The following is a 16,742-nucleotide window of genomic DNA, read 5'->3' on the forward strand; positions in this document are numbered from 1 at the left end:
GCCATAATAATAATAAAATGAGCGTTCGCTTGGTCTCCTCGGAGTTTTTCTTGGTCGAAGTATTTTTGAGCTTGGCTGCGTGCGATGATGATCACCGCGAGTTCATTTCGGCGCAGACAAAGTCATCATGAGTGTCGGGAGTAGCGGCGACGAGCTCGAGACGCCTGGAGTTCCGCCTCTTTATCCCGGCAACAACTCACCGCTCGATGAGACGCTTACTCTGAGCATCGGTCTCGTTGCCAAGTCCACCGTTGACGCCGTCGTTCAGGAAGCAGTGGAAGCTTTGGCTCAGGCTGTTGCAGGCGCGACGCAGTGGTTCGTTGACGCCGCGCGTGGAGAGTTCATTTCCCAGGCGGTGATCACTGCTGACCCTCCTGACCCTGACCCAGTCGAGGAGGATGGCAAACATGCCACCGCTTCTCCACCTGACCTCGTTAAGCCGTTGCCGCTGTTGACCCGACCTCCGAGCGCTGTTATCCACGCGGTCGCGAAAGCGACAGTCGATGCGGCGACACAAGAAGCGGTCAACGAGGTCGTACGAGCCGTTGAGAAGGCCACCGAGTGGATCACCCAAGCCGTGGAGAATGAACTGGTGTCCGAAACCATGGACCCTGACGAGGGCATCGCCATCCACAATGCCACCGAGTGGATCGCCCAAGCTGTGCGCAGTGAGCTGGTTGCTCACGCTGTGGCTGACGCCTCTCCGTCCATCGACGCCGCTATCGAGGAAGATGAAGAGCCTCCGGATACTCCAGAAGTTGTGCGTGCTCATAGCATTCCTCGGCTTTCGTTCCAAGACGATGTTCCCGTCGCTGCCATTCGAGAGCTTGCTAAAGCCACAGCTGAAGAGGCTGTCGGTATTGCATGTGAAAACGTGGCTCAAGCAATTGGCCTTGCCAGTACATGGCTCGCCCAGGCCGTCCGTGGTGAGCTGGTCGCACAAACTGTAGCAGACGCTTCACCCCCTGATCCTGATAGCACTCTTCCAGTCGTTGAGGCAGATAATATTTCGGCGGACTCCACGGACTTGCAAGAGCGACCACAGCAGCAACCCTCTCCATCAACAGAAGAGGTTGAAGAATCGGTCAATTTGCCGGCGCTCCAACTACCCAGTGCAGCACCTGTGTCCTCAGAGGTTGTGGCCGAGCTCGCGATTCCGTTTGTAAACGAAGTTGTAGCGTCGGCTCTCCACCAAGCGGTTCCTGTCAGCCCACCTGAGCCTCAAGACGAGGAGGTATATGACGACGACTACACTCCCATCAACACTCCAACCGCTGAAGATGCGCCGACACGATCGCCATTGCCGTCGACGCGGTCACCAGAACCAGAAACTCCGTTTGTGCCGCCTGTAATCCTCTCAGTAAGAGCAACCCCACCTGACAAAGCTACTCCAAGGTAAGTTTCCACCGCTACCTGCTAACTGCGCTCGCTTGACCACTAACCGTTCGTTCAACGGCAGACGGAAGAGCCCGATTACGAGCAAGCGTGGACTGGGAACGGCACCATCCACGGACAACTCGCCGTCTTCAGCACCTCCAGCTGTGACTTTAGGCGACGAGCGATCACTTTGTTCGGAGCCAGAGCCCCCGCAAACAACATTGCCACCGTTGGTTCTACCTGGAATTCCAGGAGCACCGCTATCCGGAAGAACAAAGCTTCACCATCACAAGACGCCTCGTAAAACACCGCGGTTCGATGAGGCCATATTCGTGAGTGACAGCTCGCGTACTCCCTCCAAGACAAGCTCAAGGCTGGAAAAGCACACCTCACAATCCTCCATTGCAGCTGAGCTCGAGTTAACACCGCTATCCTCGGCACGTGCTGCAGCACTGATCTATGCCCAGCCGCCTCCATCTTCACGTCACCACCACCATCACCACAAGCCCAAAAAGCTGCGCGACGCAGCGTCACAGACGTCGCCACCGCCATCTCCACCGCTTCCAACTCTTCCCCCACAACCTTTAGTCGCAGTTCACAATGACAGTCACACCACTGAATTGACCAAGACACACACACACCGCTTAAAGCACTCACCTCGTGATGGATCGTCACCAGAAAATGGAGCTGACAAGAAGGCGGATGGGGGCAGCAACAACTCCCTGCTTGCTCCACTTACGAAGACGCCAGCCGCACCTCCCTCAGCCGACGCCAGCCCACCAAAATCGTCGAGTCCTTCCCGAACGCACAGGAATCACGCGCATGGACACCATAAAGCAGGCGGCGGTGGAGCCGGTGGCGGCAGCACGTCACCGAACAAACGATCGGGATACTGCCAGAGGTGTGTCTTCGAAGGCCGGTCCTGCAAGATCAACGACTGCCTCAAGCACCAGGTTCTCAAATGACAGGAGACAACTAGCTGTACCAAACAAATCCATTAGATAATACGCAAGAAAAGGAGACGCTCACCAACACGACCACTGCCTCAGGACTTGTGCACGCGAAGCGTGACGTTGCTCTTGTTCTTGTACTGGTCTAAACCAGCTCGAACAGCCCTTCGACCTCGAGCTCGCGAATACGTGCAAGGTTTCCCTCGAGCACGTCACGGTCCTTGTGCGTGAGCATGATGCTGCCAGGCGTGGTGAACATGTCCACCGTCTGGCGTACGTTATCTCCTGGTGCGACGAAGATCTCCTTCTTGAGGAAGGCGGGCATCTTCTCGATCTCCGCGATGCCTGGTGTGCTCTTCAGCACGCCGTTCTTGTACGACACTAGCATGGCCTCGCAGCCGTACGCCAGAAGTTTCCTGGGTCGGTCGGTCAGCTTGGCAAACGCTTCGCCATCTAAGATACTGTCGACGGCCGCTGACACTTGATTGTAGCCGACACAAGTGTTCGCAATGGGGACCCATGCTCCTTCACCACCGTGGCAACGAGAGCCAACCTCGATCAATACAGGGGAACCACGGCAGAACTTGACTTCACCGTGAGCAGGTCCGTTGCGAATGCCCAGTGCATCTACAGTATACATAAACACAACGTCAGAGCGCTTCCTTACACCAAAATATCATACTAAAGTCAATACGCACCAAGCACTTGGAACTGGTAGTCGATCATGTCGTTGACGATGCCCTCTGCAGGCACCAAGGACAGGCCGAAGTACACAAACGCAGCATCGTTCACACGGCGCTTGTCGTACTTCCAGATAGCGGTCACCTTGTGTTCGCCGTTGCGGCTGACCGTATCCACCACGTACTCATCCCCTTCCAGGTACTCCTGCAGCAGCACGGCCTCGTTCTGAAGTCCCAGACCGTTGATCTTGCCGAGAATGCCCTCAAAAGTGCGCTTCGCTTCTTCCAAAGACAAACAGAGAACCACGTCCTCTGTCCCCGCGCTCTCCAGTGGCTTCAGGACCACCTCGAAGGGCTCCGGCTTCAGATCCTGCGTGATGAAGGCTTCAGCCTCAGCCCACGTCTTCGCCTTCACCTGCTTGACGGCACGCACCCCCGTTGCACGCAGTGTTTCGCCCATCAGATACTTGTCACGACGCGCGTTCGAGTGCTCCAAAACGTTGCCCTCCAGTCCGAGCGCATCCGTCAACGCATCTGACAGCTTAACGCCCAGCTCAGCACCAGCGAAGACGGCACACACCGCAGCATTTGTCTTAGCGCCCTGCTTCTTCTTGTTCTGCCTGTCCGCAACTTGCTTGGCTGCCTTGCGAATAGCGCTCACCGTCTGATCCAAGTTGCCTTCGTACGCAACGGTGGCCGCAAACTCCAGTGTCAGTCCTTCCGGGACCAGGCTCGCCACGCTCTCGATGTTCTCTAGACGGTCGCTGTACACGCAAATGCACTCGTAGCCTCGGACCATGAGCTCGTGTGCCAGCACAGCACCCGTAGAGAACGGGTCCACGACCACCACCGTGCCGCGAGCTCCTTCCGGCTGCGCCTCAACTTCTTCTTCGGGCTCCAAGGCATACAGTCCCTCGTGCTCCAACTCGCGGATGCGCGCGTAGTCCCGGTTCAGCTGCTCCTCGTCTTCGTGGACCATAATGACGCTGCCGGGCGTCGTGAACATGTCCACCGTGGTCTTCAGCTCCTCTCCAGCATGCGTGAACCACATCGTAGACACCGTAGACGGCAGGTTCTCCAGCTCTTCCTGGCCTGGGTATCCCGCCAGCTTTCCCGTCTCGTACGACACCAGCATCGCCTCGCAGCCATGCGACTTGAGCTCCCTAGGGCGGTCCGGCAGGCGCTCGAACGCTTCGACATCTAGGTACGAGTCCAACGCAGCATCCACGTGGTTGTAGCCAAGGCAGGGCATCACGATAGGCAAGTACGAGCCTGAGCCTCCGTGGCAGCGCGAGCCGATCTCCACAAGACACGGCTCGCCTCGTATCACCTTCACCTCCGCGTGCCCAGGGCCGTGCACGATCTCCAGCGCGTCCACCACCTTCAGCACGTAGTCGGCCACCTTGGCCAGCACTGAATCATCAGGAGCTGCGCGCAGCAGCACGCCGTAGTACACGAACGGCGCGTCGTTCACAGCGCGCTTGTCATACTCCCACACAGCCACGACCTTGGTCACACCGTTGCGGCTGACCGTATCCACGACGTACTCCGTGCCGTCCAGGTACTCCTGCACCAGCGTGGCCTGGTTCTCGAGCCCCAGACCGTTGATCTTGCCCTGGATGCTACCGAATGCCGCGCGCACCTCGTCCATCGAGCGGCACAGCGTGACGTCGTCGCTGCCGGCGCTCTCCACGGGCTTGACGATGACCTTGAAGTCTCCGCCCTTGAGCATGGGCACGAGCTCCTTCTTGACGAAGCTCTCGACCTGCGACCACTTGGTGGCCTGCACCTGCGCCACGGCGCGCAATCCGGCCGCGCGCACCTTCTCGCCCATGAGGTACTTGTTGCGGCGCGCGGCCGAGCCGCTGGTGCCGTTGGTCGTGAGCTTGAAGTGCTCCGACAGCTTGTCGGCCAGCAGCACGCCCGTCTCAGCACCGGCAAAGATACCGAGAATGTCCACGTTCTTGACGCGGCGCAGCGCGGCCGCCGTGTCCTCGAGCGCGCGCGCCTCGTCCTTCCGCTCGACCTCTCCGTCGTGGTAGATGATGGCCAAGAACTGCGAGGCCAGGTCCTTGGGCACGTGCGCGATGCGCTCCTGCGTCACCTCGAGCGTGTCCGAGTACACGCAGATGCAGAGGTAGCCGCGCTCCATGACCTTCTGCGCCATGGTCATGCCCGTCGAGTACGGGTCCACGACCACGACGGCCTCCTGGCGCTCGCGCTCGCCCTCGGCGATGCGGAACAGGTTGCGCTCGGCGCTCGACAGGCTCACGCGCCGCTCGCGCGCGTTGAAGTAGCGGCGGTGCATCACGTCGGACGCCGTCAGGAGCTGCTTCTGCGAGCGCAGGCGCGGGTCGAACGTGGCGGCGCGCTGCAGCGGCCGGAAGCCCGACATGGCGCCCAGCCCGAGCGTCACGCGGTCAGCACGCGCCTCGGCGCCGGTGCGCAGGTGCACGCGCTCGTCGAACGTGATGGCGCGCTGGTCGGCCGAGAGCACGCGGAAGGACGGCTCCTTCTGCTGCGCTGGCTGCTCGGGCGTCTCGGGCTGCTTGGCGGTGCTGACTGGCGCCGGCGGGGGCGCGGCGGCTTCTTTGGCGGCGGCGTTCCCCATGGTCTGCAGTTGGCTGGGGGCCGATGAGTCGATCGATGTGGGCGCGGGCCGGCGGATTTCCTACTGAGCTCGGCCCGGCGAGGAATGCTCCCGCCACGCACGCACGTCCCCCATGCGACGCGCCATTGGCCGCCGAGAGGCCGCGGGCGAATTATGGAAGGATCCGCGCCAGCCACTCATCAGTGACCCAAGCAGCAGCAAGGTGCTGCTGCTGCAACAACCAGACCTGATGGAGGCAAGTCGACACGCACCGCTGCTGTGGAGACAGAAGCCATGTCGAAGCTGGTGCTGCTGCTTGAAGCGGCGGCTTCAAGTTAAACCTGGAGCTGCCCCATCGAAATGCGCGTTTCTGCAAGAGTATCTTGTGCCACTCGGATTTGTCGCGTGCTGAGCAGCGTTCGCAGCGGTGATTCAAGATGAACGTCAAGGCTGTACATGTACATGGCTGTTGCCACCACCACGGCTGCCGCTGGATTGTCGACGCGACAAGGGATCAGCAGGACGTGCCGACTCGGCACTGCCGACACTGATCTCGACGGCACGTTGCAGTTCGGAAGCTTGGCCTCGGAGCCCACGGTCCAAGTTTGAACGCTCCCTTTTTGCGGGAACACCGACTCGTATCTGTCATTCAATGACTCATTGCTTCCTTGAGCGCAGCTCCTCATCCGAGCGACTCCGAGTCGCCACCCCAATACCCTGTCAATGGTTGCAGCTCTGTTGAGTCCATGAACCGTCGACTCGAGCGAGCGTTCTAGAGACGGGCTTTGCTCGCGTGACCCGCCCACCACCTTCACTCTCCGATTTGCCAGCATGGCGACGCACCTGGCGCACCGCTTGCCGTCGTCCACGCTCGGTGACATCTACATCTCGGTGTCGTCGAGCGAGAACGGCTACATGCATACGGAGGCGATGGAGAAGCAGGTGGCGCACTTCGCTCGCTGCCTGGTGGACGCGCTGAAGGAGTTCGCGGCGACGGACAAGCGGCCGCCGACGGACGAGGACGGCAACTCGTTGGACCCAACGATGTGGGGCATCCAGCCATTCGGCGGTCTGGGCTACACGGGCTACTACTACAGCCTGCTCGAGGGATACGTGCATCTGAATCTGCTACTGCTGGATGGGGACAAGTTTCTCCCCATTCTCCAGCGAGGCCACAGCGAGGCGCCGTACTTCATCCGCCTGCTCTGCGGCCACATGGACGGAGGCCATGCTGAGTGGATTGCGAGACGTCTGCAGCCGATTATGAACGACGAGTCCTTCAGTGACGTCAAGCCGCTCAATGCTGGCGTGCTGCAGACGATTCGAGACCACTGCGCGCTGCTATTCCGCTGCCTGTACAGCATCAGCGGCGAGAACAAGGCTCTGGGCCCCGAGTTCGTGGCGAGAACGATAGCCCCGTTCTGATGGCTGCCCGTTCACCTGGGGAGGATGCCGAGCTTTTGTTTGGTGGTTGTACGCCATATTGAGAAGCGAAGAAAGCTAAAGCTAGAGGTATTCTCCTCCATAAGTCATTCGACATGCTGCTTTGTTTCATTATTTTGTTATAGGCGTTTGCTTTTTCCATCAAGCCCTAGAAATACAAGAACGTACGCAGGTTGGCACAGGATGCAGCTCACTGGGCCTCCGGCTCGCAGAGGCGTCACTTACTCACTGGGACTAATAAATATCAAGAGGGGGGCTTCTCGTCTCTCTCTCACTTCACTCACTCTCACGTCCACTCACTCGCGCCCGCTCAGGACGCGCAGCGTCTTCTTGGTCGTCTCGTACGTCGAGAACATGACGGCGGCGTACGGCACGATGCGCGCCAGGTTGGGGCCCGTGCCGCGGTACAGCGCCAGCGGACCTTCGTCGCGGATGACCTTGCGGAAGCAGTCCACCATGCCGCGGTAGTATAGCGTCGACGGGCTGCCTCCCTCAGCCGACAGTGGCCCCACAGAGGACACGTTCAGGTGCACTTGCTGGGACTGGAGACGCTTCTTCACCGTGTCGAAGGGATACGCCACCGTCTGGGCGATAGCCCCGGCGACACTGCCACAGACGAAGTAGTCGAGTCCGTCCATCTCGGTCTTTCCCTCGGGCCAGCGGTAGGCCGGCCACTGGTGGCGGATGGCTGTCAGCTTCATGTACTCGTAGCAGCCGAACTGCACGCCCTCGAACGGAATGGCGCCCACGACGCCAGACCATCCGCCACGGTACAGGCCACGCAGTCCTTCGCGCTCCAGGATGAGGCGCACGCCCTGTAGCACGCCGCGGATCTCGCTGTTGGCAGCGGCGGGAGCCGTCGTCTGCGAGATCATTCGGGTGCGCACGACCTCCAGCGGGTAAGTGCCCATGGTAGCGATGAGACCGGCGACGGCGCCGCACAGCGCGCGCTGCCAGTTGCTGAGCTCTCGGCCCTCCTTGGCCGCGAACCGCGACTGCAGCGAGTCGTACAGGTAGAACTTGAGGCCCGCGTAGGGCCCGAGGCGACAGCAGCCGGCGCTGTTGCCTCGCCAGAAGGCGCGTACGCCGTCGAGCGCATACAGCTCACGCACGGTGCGCGCGATGGCGGAGGACGCCGACGGCCGCGAGGCGACGGCGCGCGCGGCCATGAGTGTGGACGGCGTAGACATAGCTGGTCTGGGGGACGTCGTGGTGGTGGCCGCAGCGACGGAGGCCTCGGCGGAGCCCGCGGGCCCGTTGACTTGGATGACGATCTTGAGCACGTCTAGAGGCGACGTGCAGGAGCGCGTGACGCAGCCGGACACGACGCCCGCGACGATGGTCTCGAGTCCGGAGTTGCGCGGCTCGGTTGGCGCGTTGGAGGCGGCGATAGGCTTGGGTCTCCCCATGGCGATGCACGTCCCGGGCTGGTGGAAGTCGTCGTGGCCGCGGCGGCGCTCGTAGCGTTTGATCTGCGGAGCTCTCGGCCAAAGTCGAAGTGAGGATTCGGCCATGCTGATCTTTGCGACGATTCGCGAAAGGGACAGGCTCCGACGACCCATTCTCGGCCTTTTGCGCCCATTTTCAGTCATAAACAAGCCATTGTTGATGGAGTAGGACCCATTTATGCGACTGTGTGCTCATTCAACGGCTTCAACATGCCCAAACGCTTTATTTAGTGCCCATTTCCTGTCAAACGCGCATCTTCTGAATAAACGGCGGGGCGACGTGCGCCGTCTCGATTGAATCGCGGGCTCAAAACCGTTTTTGGACGAGCGTGTCTTCCCTCCCGGACATGCTTGGTACTGCTTGCATATTGAGGAGCTGAGCCGCGGCGCCTGTAGGCCTCTCCATCAAATCCTGCCGGCTCGGGTGGTGGCTTGTTCAAGGTGAGAGGCTCTCACTGAGAGCTGCTCGCAAACTCGGCTGCGAGAAACTCCGATCAAGCCGAGCACAGGGTTGCGCGCGTGGCTGTGTTAAGTGAGCCTGGTTGAAGTTGCCTATAACGGCCGGTGGTCGTTTCGCTGCCATTATTGTCGTTGATAAGGGGCAATGCTAGTGGCGTTTGCTGCTAACGTTAGCTCTCCGCATTTGGTCCAGCGATTATCAGATCCTATCGAGCAAGCGTGCAATGCTCGCTAGCAGCGAGTCGCTAGTGGCGCTGCTTGCTCATGCTGCATAGGAGCAGCAGTACACGATGAACAGCGACATTATTATCGACGAGGAAGAAAAATCTCGTCGCTGTGAAGAGGGCGGTGTGCTGGGTCCGAGCAGCGACGGGGGAGGACCTATTGCACCTCCCGAGGCGATTTGAGGTCTGGAATCCAGACTCTGGTAGTATGACGAACCGAAAGACATGCAGCGTGAGCCTGGCGGCGTGCTTGCGTGAACGACATCGCTTTATTAGTTGTATTTCGCTTGGATGATAGGCGGACAATGCGTTAGCTCGCAGGAGAACCAAGAGCTAGCGCGCTTTCATATGATCGAGTTCAATCAAGACCCGATGAATCCAACGTACGCTACACTGCACTGCAGCCGTAGAAGCAGCAGCAGCAGCAAACCGCCCAATAAAAAAAAAGAAATCGACGGCGGGGCGAACAGGAGACAACCTTAGTGGCAGTGCGGAGTGTATATCGAGACGCAATACGTTCCTACTCGGTCAAAGCTGCCAGCGTGCTTCTTCAGATCAAGGCCCGAAGAGCGTATGGATACACCCAACACACACTGCACTGCAGGCAGCAGCTACCAAAAAAAAAAAAACTCGGCGGCGGGGCGACATGGGCGCAGCGTTAGCACCAGTGCGTAGTGTATATCGAGACCCGATACGTTCCTATACGGTCAAAGCTGCCAGCAGCACCTTCACCCAGGCAGGCAGCTCACTGCTTCATTCTATAGCCATCTGCAAACAACGCTACATGTAATGATTCATTAACCATCGCTCTCCCACTAAAACTTCCAAGTGGCCCTATACTTTAGTTCCCCATAAATTACATTAATAGCCTCCTTTCAGCCACCTAAATTCGCTTCTATAGCCGCGCGGGTTTCTTCTGTTTTCTTCTTGGCATTTTCCGTACCAAACGCCGCCCGGAAGCCCCGCCCGCGGCCGCCACTCTTCCTCGCCGTGCAGCCGCGTCTCCGCCGGCCCCCGAGCTGCTCGCAGCCTCTCACCGCCTTCACCTGCATCTGCTGCACCGCTTGCCGCCTCCCCGACCCCGTAGACCCCCCTCAGAGCCCCGTAACATGAGCGCCAACACGGTCGAGCCCCCGCTCTCCCCGCTCTCGGACGACGAGTACCACTACAGCGACGTGGAGGAGGAGGATGAGTACCAGTACTCGGAGGAAGAGGAGGACGACGTCGTCTCCGTGCAGTCGGACGCCACCCCGAACACCGGCGCCAAGAAGCAGCACGCGGCCGACTCGCTGTCCCCGCTGGGCAGCGCGTCGGCCGCCAAGAAGAAGCGGCTGAGCCCCAGCGGCCTGGGCCAGGCCGGCAGCCACAAGCAGCAGGAGTACCACGTCATCGACGAGGCGGAGCTGCTGCAGGAGCAGCGCGCGCTCATCGCGGAGATCGCGCAGGTGCTGGAGATCTCGGCGCCCGTGGCGTCCGTGCTGCTGCGCTACTTCGGCTGGAACAAGGAGAAGCTCTTCGAGGGCTACTACGCCGACCCCGTCAAGACCCAGCACGAGGCGGGCGTCGAGTTCGCGGACAAGCCGGCGCCGGTCATCCCCGAGGGGACGAAGGTAGAGAGAGAATGAGTTTTGCTATGCGCAGGGGGCTGATACTTATATTCACGTTCTTTGCTGCTGCTACCGTTAGGTGGACTGCAACATTTGCTGCGACGAGTACGCGGCGAACGAGATCTTCGGCATGGGCTGCGGACACTTGTACTGTCTCAACTGCTGGAAGCCCTACCTGTCCCTCAAGATCCAGGAGGGACCGATCTGCATCACCACGACGTGCCCTGCACACGGCTGCAAGGAGGTGAGTTCGTGTGCGATACTGTAATTTGGTGTTGCTCTTGTTGTTAATCGTTGTTGCTTTTGGTTATCAGGTGGTGAGCGACGAGATCTTCAAGCAGATCGTCAGCCCGGAGGACTACCGCAAGTACGCGCGCTTCTTGCTGCGGTCGTTCGTGGACATCAACAAGGGCGTCAAATGGTGCCCGTCCGCAGGGTGCAGCAAGGCTATCACGAGTGCCGGTGGACTGTTGTCTGTTACGTGCACGTGTGGATGCGTGTTCTGCCTCCGCTGCGGCGAGGAAGCGCACTCACCTGTGACGTGCGAGCAACTGGCGTCCTGGCAGGAAAAGTGCCGCAACGAGTCCGAGACGGCCAACTGGATCCTTGCGAACACGAAGAAGTGCCCCAAGTGCTCCGTGCGCATCGAGAAGAACCAGGGCTGTAACCACATGACGTGCCGGAGCTGCAACTACGAGTTCTGCTGGATTTGTATGGAAGGCTGGGACAAGCACGGATCGGGCACTGGAGGCTACTACAAGTGCAACCGGTACGACGCAGACGCTCAGACGGCCGACAACGATGCAGCTCGCGCGAAGGCCGAGCTCGACAGATACCTCCACTACTACCAGCGTTTCGCGAACCACTCCGAGGCTGGAAAGTTTGCCCAACGGATGCGAGAAGGTACAGAGAATCGTATGATCGAGCTCCAGGCCAGTCACGGCGATTCGTCGTGGATCGACGTGCAGTTCCTGAACGCCGCTACCGAGCAGCTGATTGAATGCCGACGAGTGCTCAAGTACACGTACGTGTTTGGCTACTACCTGCCGCCTGGAAAGGAGAAGAACCTGTTCGAGTACCTGCAGGAGAACCTGGAGAAGAACGCTGAGCACTTGACCGGGCTATCGGAGATGCCGCTGGACAAGATGAACCGCTCGGAGATCATCAACTACACGCGTGTGACGGAGACGTTCCTGCGCAACCTGCTCACGGGCGTTGAGGACGGTCTGACATCCAACGCACCACTGGTGTAGGCTCTGTCTCGGTGGCCAATGCTGCGATGCTAGGCTTGCTGGCTTCCCGGTATGCATGCATGCACGCACTTGCTTTTCTGTCTCGGTTTTTATTTGCTCTGATATTAGGTACGCTGGGCGTTGTTTGCTGCTCAGGATCGAGCGCCAGGACGCTTATGATCAAGTCCATTAACCCGTAGTGGTGCTCTCCTGCAGCGAACGGCGCTAAGTATGGACGAAATAAATGAAGTATGGAGGATGCGTTGGCGTTTGCATACTTATATTTTAGAGAAAATCGTCGTAATGAACTGCGAACAGGCCTCACGAGAATACCTTACGCCGCATGCATGAGGCCACCAAGATACAAGAACCGATCTCGTCCGCTAAATCAATCGTCATCATCACCGCGCAGTGTTCTAGCTGCTGATCGGATTGCCTTGCGCGCCACGGGCTCCTTGATGCCCACGAAGTTGAGGTCCTCCATTTCAATGCCAGTCTACGCAAAACAAGTCGCACAGGTTAGCAACTGAATAAACATGAGCACGAAAGAGCTATGGCTGAAGCAACGCACCTCGCGGATGAAGTCAAGCGAGTCGAAGCCCTTCGCCTTGAGCATTGGCGTATATCTCTGGAACCCGATCTGCTTGAGCCAGAGGTACACCTCATCAGCACGGTCCTCGTCAGTCTCGGGCAGTTCAGGTGGTTCTTCAAACTTGGCTGTAGCACTACTTCGGCGCCTGATCTTCCGTGGGGCATCAGCATCTGACTTTGCCTTCGGCCTCTGCTCCTGCGGAGTAGACGATGCCTGGCCCTGCGACTGTTGCTTGGACTTATTGCGGCTGGGGCGACTTGCATTGCTGCTGCTCGCACTTGTTCCTGTGGTACTATTGTTCGGCAAATCGTGCTCACGCGCGTACAGCTCGTTAGCGTAGTCGATGCCTTGGTTGATGAGCTCCATCCATAGCTCAAGGTCGCGTTTGGATACCGCCTGGAGCTCGCGCTTGATCTTCCAGTTGCTGTCGATCACATTGAACCGCAGTTCAGGCATCTCCATGGTCTTCCAGATCCGGCACTCGCGCAGCGACAGCGAAGAGATGGGAGGCAGTGTGCAGCGCCACTCCGCATTCTGTTGCTGCTGCTGTTTCCAGCGCGGAGGCACGTCTGTGTAGTGAAGCTGGTCGTGGTCCGCGATGAACCACTTCTCAACCCACGAGCGCTTTCCACGGCGACTGCGCTTGAGGATCACCCCTTCGTGGTAAGGAGCGGGTGACGCGGGTTGCGCCAACACGTCACTATCAACGCTTTCGTCGTCTAAGAAGGGGTCGTCAACTACCTGCGAGTGCACGTTGCGGTCGTCCTCGTCCGAATCCATGCCCATTGTGTTGTGACGGCCATTCGCCTGTAAGCTGTAACTGGTATCTTCCTCCTCCTCTTCTTCTTCCTCCTCCTCCTCCCCATAGTCCTCGCCGTCGTCATCGTCTTCATCATTCTCGCCGTAGTATGCATCGTCGTCCTCTTCAATCTGCGGCTCACGCTCATCTGGCGTAAACGGAACAAGCTCGACGTTGTCATGAAGGGAGCTGTTCGTTTGCTTCAGCACATCTTCAAGGGTCCGCACAATGACACCGATGTTTGGGCGTTCACTTGGCTCGAATGACACGCACTTCTCCGCAAGCGTTGAGAGCGCCGGTGGGCATGAGGCGGGCAGGGCGTCACGGAACTCTGGCAGGAGAACCTGGAACTTGTACTGCGGTAGGCGCATCAAAAACCCATCGGCGTTGGCAACGCGACAGCAGAGCATCTCCATCATCACTACACCAAAACTGAAGATGTCGACGCTCTGGTCGTAGTCCTCGTCCAGGAACATCTCTGGCGCCATGTAGGCGTCCGTGCCGCAGTACGACTTGCGACGCTGCTTGCTCGCGTCCGTCTCATGCGTGGTGACCTCCACCGGCTTAATCTCCACAGCGAAGCCGAAGTCGCAGAGCTTGGCCCGGTGTTGGTCATCCAGCAAGATGTTAGAGGATTTGATGTCGCGGTGCACGATGTGCCGCTGCTGCAGGAACTCGATGCCCTGCGCAGCGTCCAGTGCAATGCGCACCATGCGGTGCCAGCCAATGTGCGGCTTCTTGCCGCTGCGGATGGCCTTGAGCAACAGGTCCACGTCGCCGTTGTTCAGGTACTCGCTGAGAATCCAGACCTGTTTGGCGCGGACGTTGTCGGCGGCGCCTGCGAACTGCAGGAGCCTCTGGTGACGCAGCTGACGCAGCACCTGCACCTCTCGCAGCACGAAGGCCGGGATGTTGCCCTCTGCGTCTTTCGGCTGGCACTTGACCGCGACGTGCTGGCCGCTGTAGTCGCCGGCGTAGACGATGGAGAAGGCGCCCTTGCCGATCTCGCGGCCGATCTTGACGGCGGCAGGCTCCACCTCGAAGAGCAGCTTGGCGTCGACGCCCTCCTGCTCGGGCCACTCGGGCTGCTGCCGCTCGGGCTGCTCCGGCTCCTGTTCCTGCTGCTGCTGCTCCTGCTGCTCCTGGTGGAGCTGCGCGTCCAGCGGCGCGGGCGGCGGCTGCTGCGCCTCCAGCTGCGACTTGAAGGCCGCGAGCGGCGACTTGTGCGGCAGCGGGCGGCGCTGCGCGTACTCTCCGGCCAGCAGCGTCTGGCGCTGGTTGCCCGACATGGCGCTGCGGCTCTGCTGCGGGTGCTCGAGACTCGACGGGAGGGCGCGGCGGCGGTCGGTCACTGCGCCGGTCTCATTCACGCAGAAAGTCGCGGCCAGACAGCGGCCCAGCATGGCACTGCTGCTACTGCTAGTCGCCGCTTTTAGCTCCAGGGTGCCTGCGTAACGGCCCGCCAAATCCGGACTGCCCTGCTTCCCTTCTCTACCGACCCGAGCTATTCTCTGTCGCGCGCTTCCTCGCGGTTTGAGTTGTGACTGCCAACTTGAGCGGGATGGGAGCTCTTCGCCGCACGTTCCCTACAGTTTCGGAGCGGTATTGATAACGCATATACCTCTCAAAGTCGGCTGCGAACTTAAGGATTGAAGCTCCGTTTTACCTGCTTTTTTTAATCATCCTTATCAATCGCTTATGACGATTGGGAGGTACCTTTGCAAGCGGTCTCTGAGCTGGAGAGGACACATGGCTACACACGAATCTCTCGGCCAAGGGCTTCGACTCGATGGCGTCGCCAGGAGCTCTGGGTGGCGGCGAACAGCTTTCGCGGGACTCCAGCCCAGCGACGCATTGCGCTGCAATGCGCTGCGTGGGAATCGCGGCAGCTGAGAGTGTCCGCGCAGCATAAACGCCGTCGGAATCCGACTCGGAGCGGCGATCCATGCAAACTGATATTTTTTGGTGGTCACGAGCGCGAGGCTCACTATCGGTGACCGTGCTTCGAGCACACTCAACACGTGCCTCCTTCCAGCAGCTCGGCCAGCATTAAGGAGACTTTACTCGCGATCGTCATGAAGGACGCGTTCCGACGTGGACGCTGTCTCTGCCCTTGGGGTTTCCCTTCCCCGCGCGTCCCGTTTTCACGCCTGGTCTTCCTTCAACAAGCAAACGGTTCGCAGCCGCTCAGCTCGACTCGACTCGATGCGGCTCCACGGATTCGTATCGCAGCGCTGCGTTCTGGACGCGTTGAATAGTTCCTGGGCACCTTATTTGAGCATATTTTTTCGTTTTGCTGAATCAGCTCGCTGACCGCTCGCCGTGTTTCTCACCTCGGCTTGTTCCTTCCTGGACGGATGATGGCTCAGCGCGTTAGCTTACGAGCCTCGGTGATAGCAGCAAGGAGAGAAGTTCGATCGTATAATTAAGATAAACCCTACGGTGGTCGAGCTAGCTTCGACTTGCGACTAACACGCGCAGCGCAGGCATGTACTCGGCGATGATGGCGGACACGTTGAAAGTCACGTGGTTGAGCATCTGCAGGTTGGCCTCGGTCATGACGCGGAATTCGTCGAAGCTGATGAAGCCGTCCTTGTCGAGATCCACGTCCTCCATAGTCTTGGCCACTATCGTGGCGAGGCACTCGGAGGGGATGTTGATGCCGTTCTCCTGGATACATGCCTCCAGCATGCTCAGCAGCTCCTGCGTGGACAGCTTCCCGTCGCGGTCAAAGTCTAAAATGTCAAAGGAGACTGCACCACGACAACGCAAAAGTCAGGCCACTGAGCGATTTTGTACAGTAGAGCAGCGCTCGCATATTAGTAGCGGACGCACATTTGATCTTCTCGGCCGTTCCGCCCTTCGACGACAGCACCGAGACGCTCTGCAGGAACTCGTCGAAGCTGATAAAGTTGTCGTTGTTGGTGTCGAAGAGCTGGAAGATGCGGTCCACATACAGCGACTCCTTCACGGTGAAGCCCAGCGCCGTCTGGAACTCGCTGCGGTCGATGAGTCCGTCATCTCGCTTCGCAGAACTGATGAGGTCGTAGTGCACGTGCAGAGCGATCACCTCGTCCGGCGTCAAGTTGGAGCTGCTCGCGAACGCGGCCACCTGGTCGTCGCTGAGTTTGCAGGTTAGAGGAGGTCCACTGCCGCCGTCCGCTGCGCCGGCCCCCAAGCTGTCCCTGGCTGTGGATGCCGCTGCGCCCATTGAGCCGAGTTGTGCCTGAGAGGGTCAAGTTGCAGTCCGTTTTTGGCTCGCGTCGCTTCGTGATCAAATTTTGTGTATATTTGGTGTGCAACCAAAAACTCGTTAAAACCCCGCTTTATTCCGTCTCACT

At 59.3% G+C, this 16,742-nt stretch overlaps 6 protein-coding genes across 6 annotated transcripts; 3 read left to right on the plus strand and 3 right to left on the minus strand.

Moving 5' to 3' along the window:
- Positions 1-127: 127 nt before the first annotated feature.
- PHYSODRAFT_500534 (hypothetical protein) lies at positions 128-2,342 on the plus strand (the record flags this gene model as incomplete). The annotated part of the gene is made up of 2 exons (XM_009528927.1): positions 128-1,395; positions 1,460-2,342. The coding sequence occupies 2 exons, from the start codon at positions 128-130 to the stop codon at positions 2,340-2,342; spliced, it is 2,151 nt and encodes a 716-aa protein (XP_009527222.1).
- Positions 2,343-2,410: 68 nt separating this feature from the next.
- On the minus strand, positions 2,411-5,670 carry PHYSODRAFT_360628 (hypothetical protein). The gene is made up of 4 exons (XM_009528928.1): positions 4,650-5,670; positions 3,441-4,514; positions 3,026-3,125; positions 2,411-2,954 (listed from the first exon to the last, which is right to left on the minus strand). Exons 1-4 carry the CDS (start codon positions 5,616-5,618, stop codon positions 2,473-2,475), a joined length of 2,625 nt encoding a protein of 874 aa, XP_009527223.1. The 5' UTR covers positions 5,619-5,670; the 3' UTR covers positions 2,411-2,472.
- Positions 5,671-6,512: 842 nt separating this feature from the next.
- On the plus strand, positions 6,513-7,022 carry PHYSODRAFT_499272 (hypothetical protein; the record flags this gene model as incomplete). The annotated part of the gene is made up of 1 exon (XM_009528929.1): positions 6,513-7,022. The coding sequence occupies one exon, from the start codon at positions 6,513-6,515 to the stop codon at positions 7,020-7,022; it is 510 nt and encodes a 169-aa protein (XP_009527224.1).
- A 314-nt stretch (positions 7,023-7,336) lies between these two features.
- PHYSODRAFT_504133 (hypothetical protein) lies at positions 7,337-8,449 on the minus strand (the record flags this gene model as incomplete). The annotated part of the gene is made up of 1 exon (XM_009528930.1): positions 7,337-8,449. One exon carries the CDS (start codon positions 8,447-8,449, stop codon positions 7,337-7,339), a length of 1,113 nt encoding a protein of 370 aa, XP_009527225.1.
- Positions 8,450-10,280: 1,831 nt separating this feature from the next.
- PHYSODRAFT_360629 (hypothetical protein) lies at positions 10,281-12,031 on the plus strand (the record flags this gene model as incomplete). The annotated part of the gene is made up of 3 exons (XM_009528931.1): positions 10,281-10,781; positions 10,858-11,022; positions 11,093-12,031. The coding sequence occupies 3 exons, from the start codon at positions 10,281-10,283 to the stop codon at positions 12,029-12,031; spliced, it is 1,605 nt and encodes a 534-aa protein (XP_009527226.1).
- Positions 12,032-12,332: 301 nt separating this feature from the next.
- PHYSODRAFT_351317 (hypothetical protein) lies at positions 12,333-16,612 on the minus strand (the record flags this gene model as incomplete). The annotated part of the gene is made up of 4 exons (XM_009528932.1): positions 12,333-12,506; positions 12,582-14,848; positions 15,879-16,154; positions 16,237-16,612. The coding sequence occupies 4 exons, from the start codon at positions 16,610-16,612 to the stop codon at positions 12,399-12,401; spliced, it is 3,027 nt and encodes a 1,008-aa protein (XP_009527227.1). The 3' UTR covers positions 12,333-12,398.
- Positions 16,613-16,742: the final 130 nt, after the last annotated feature.

This window comes from Phytophthora sojae (genome assembly GCF_000149755.1).
Source record: "Phytophthora sojae unplaced genomic scaffold PHYSOscaffold_4, whole genome shotgun sequence".
In the NCBI taxonomy this organism is placed as follows: Eukaryota; Oomycota; class Peronosporomycetes; order Peronosporales; family Peronosporaceae; genus Phytophthora; species Phytophthora sojae.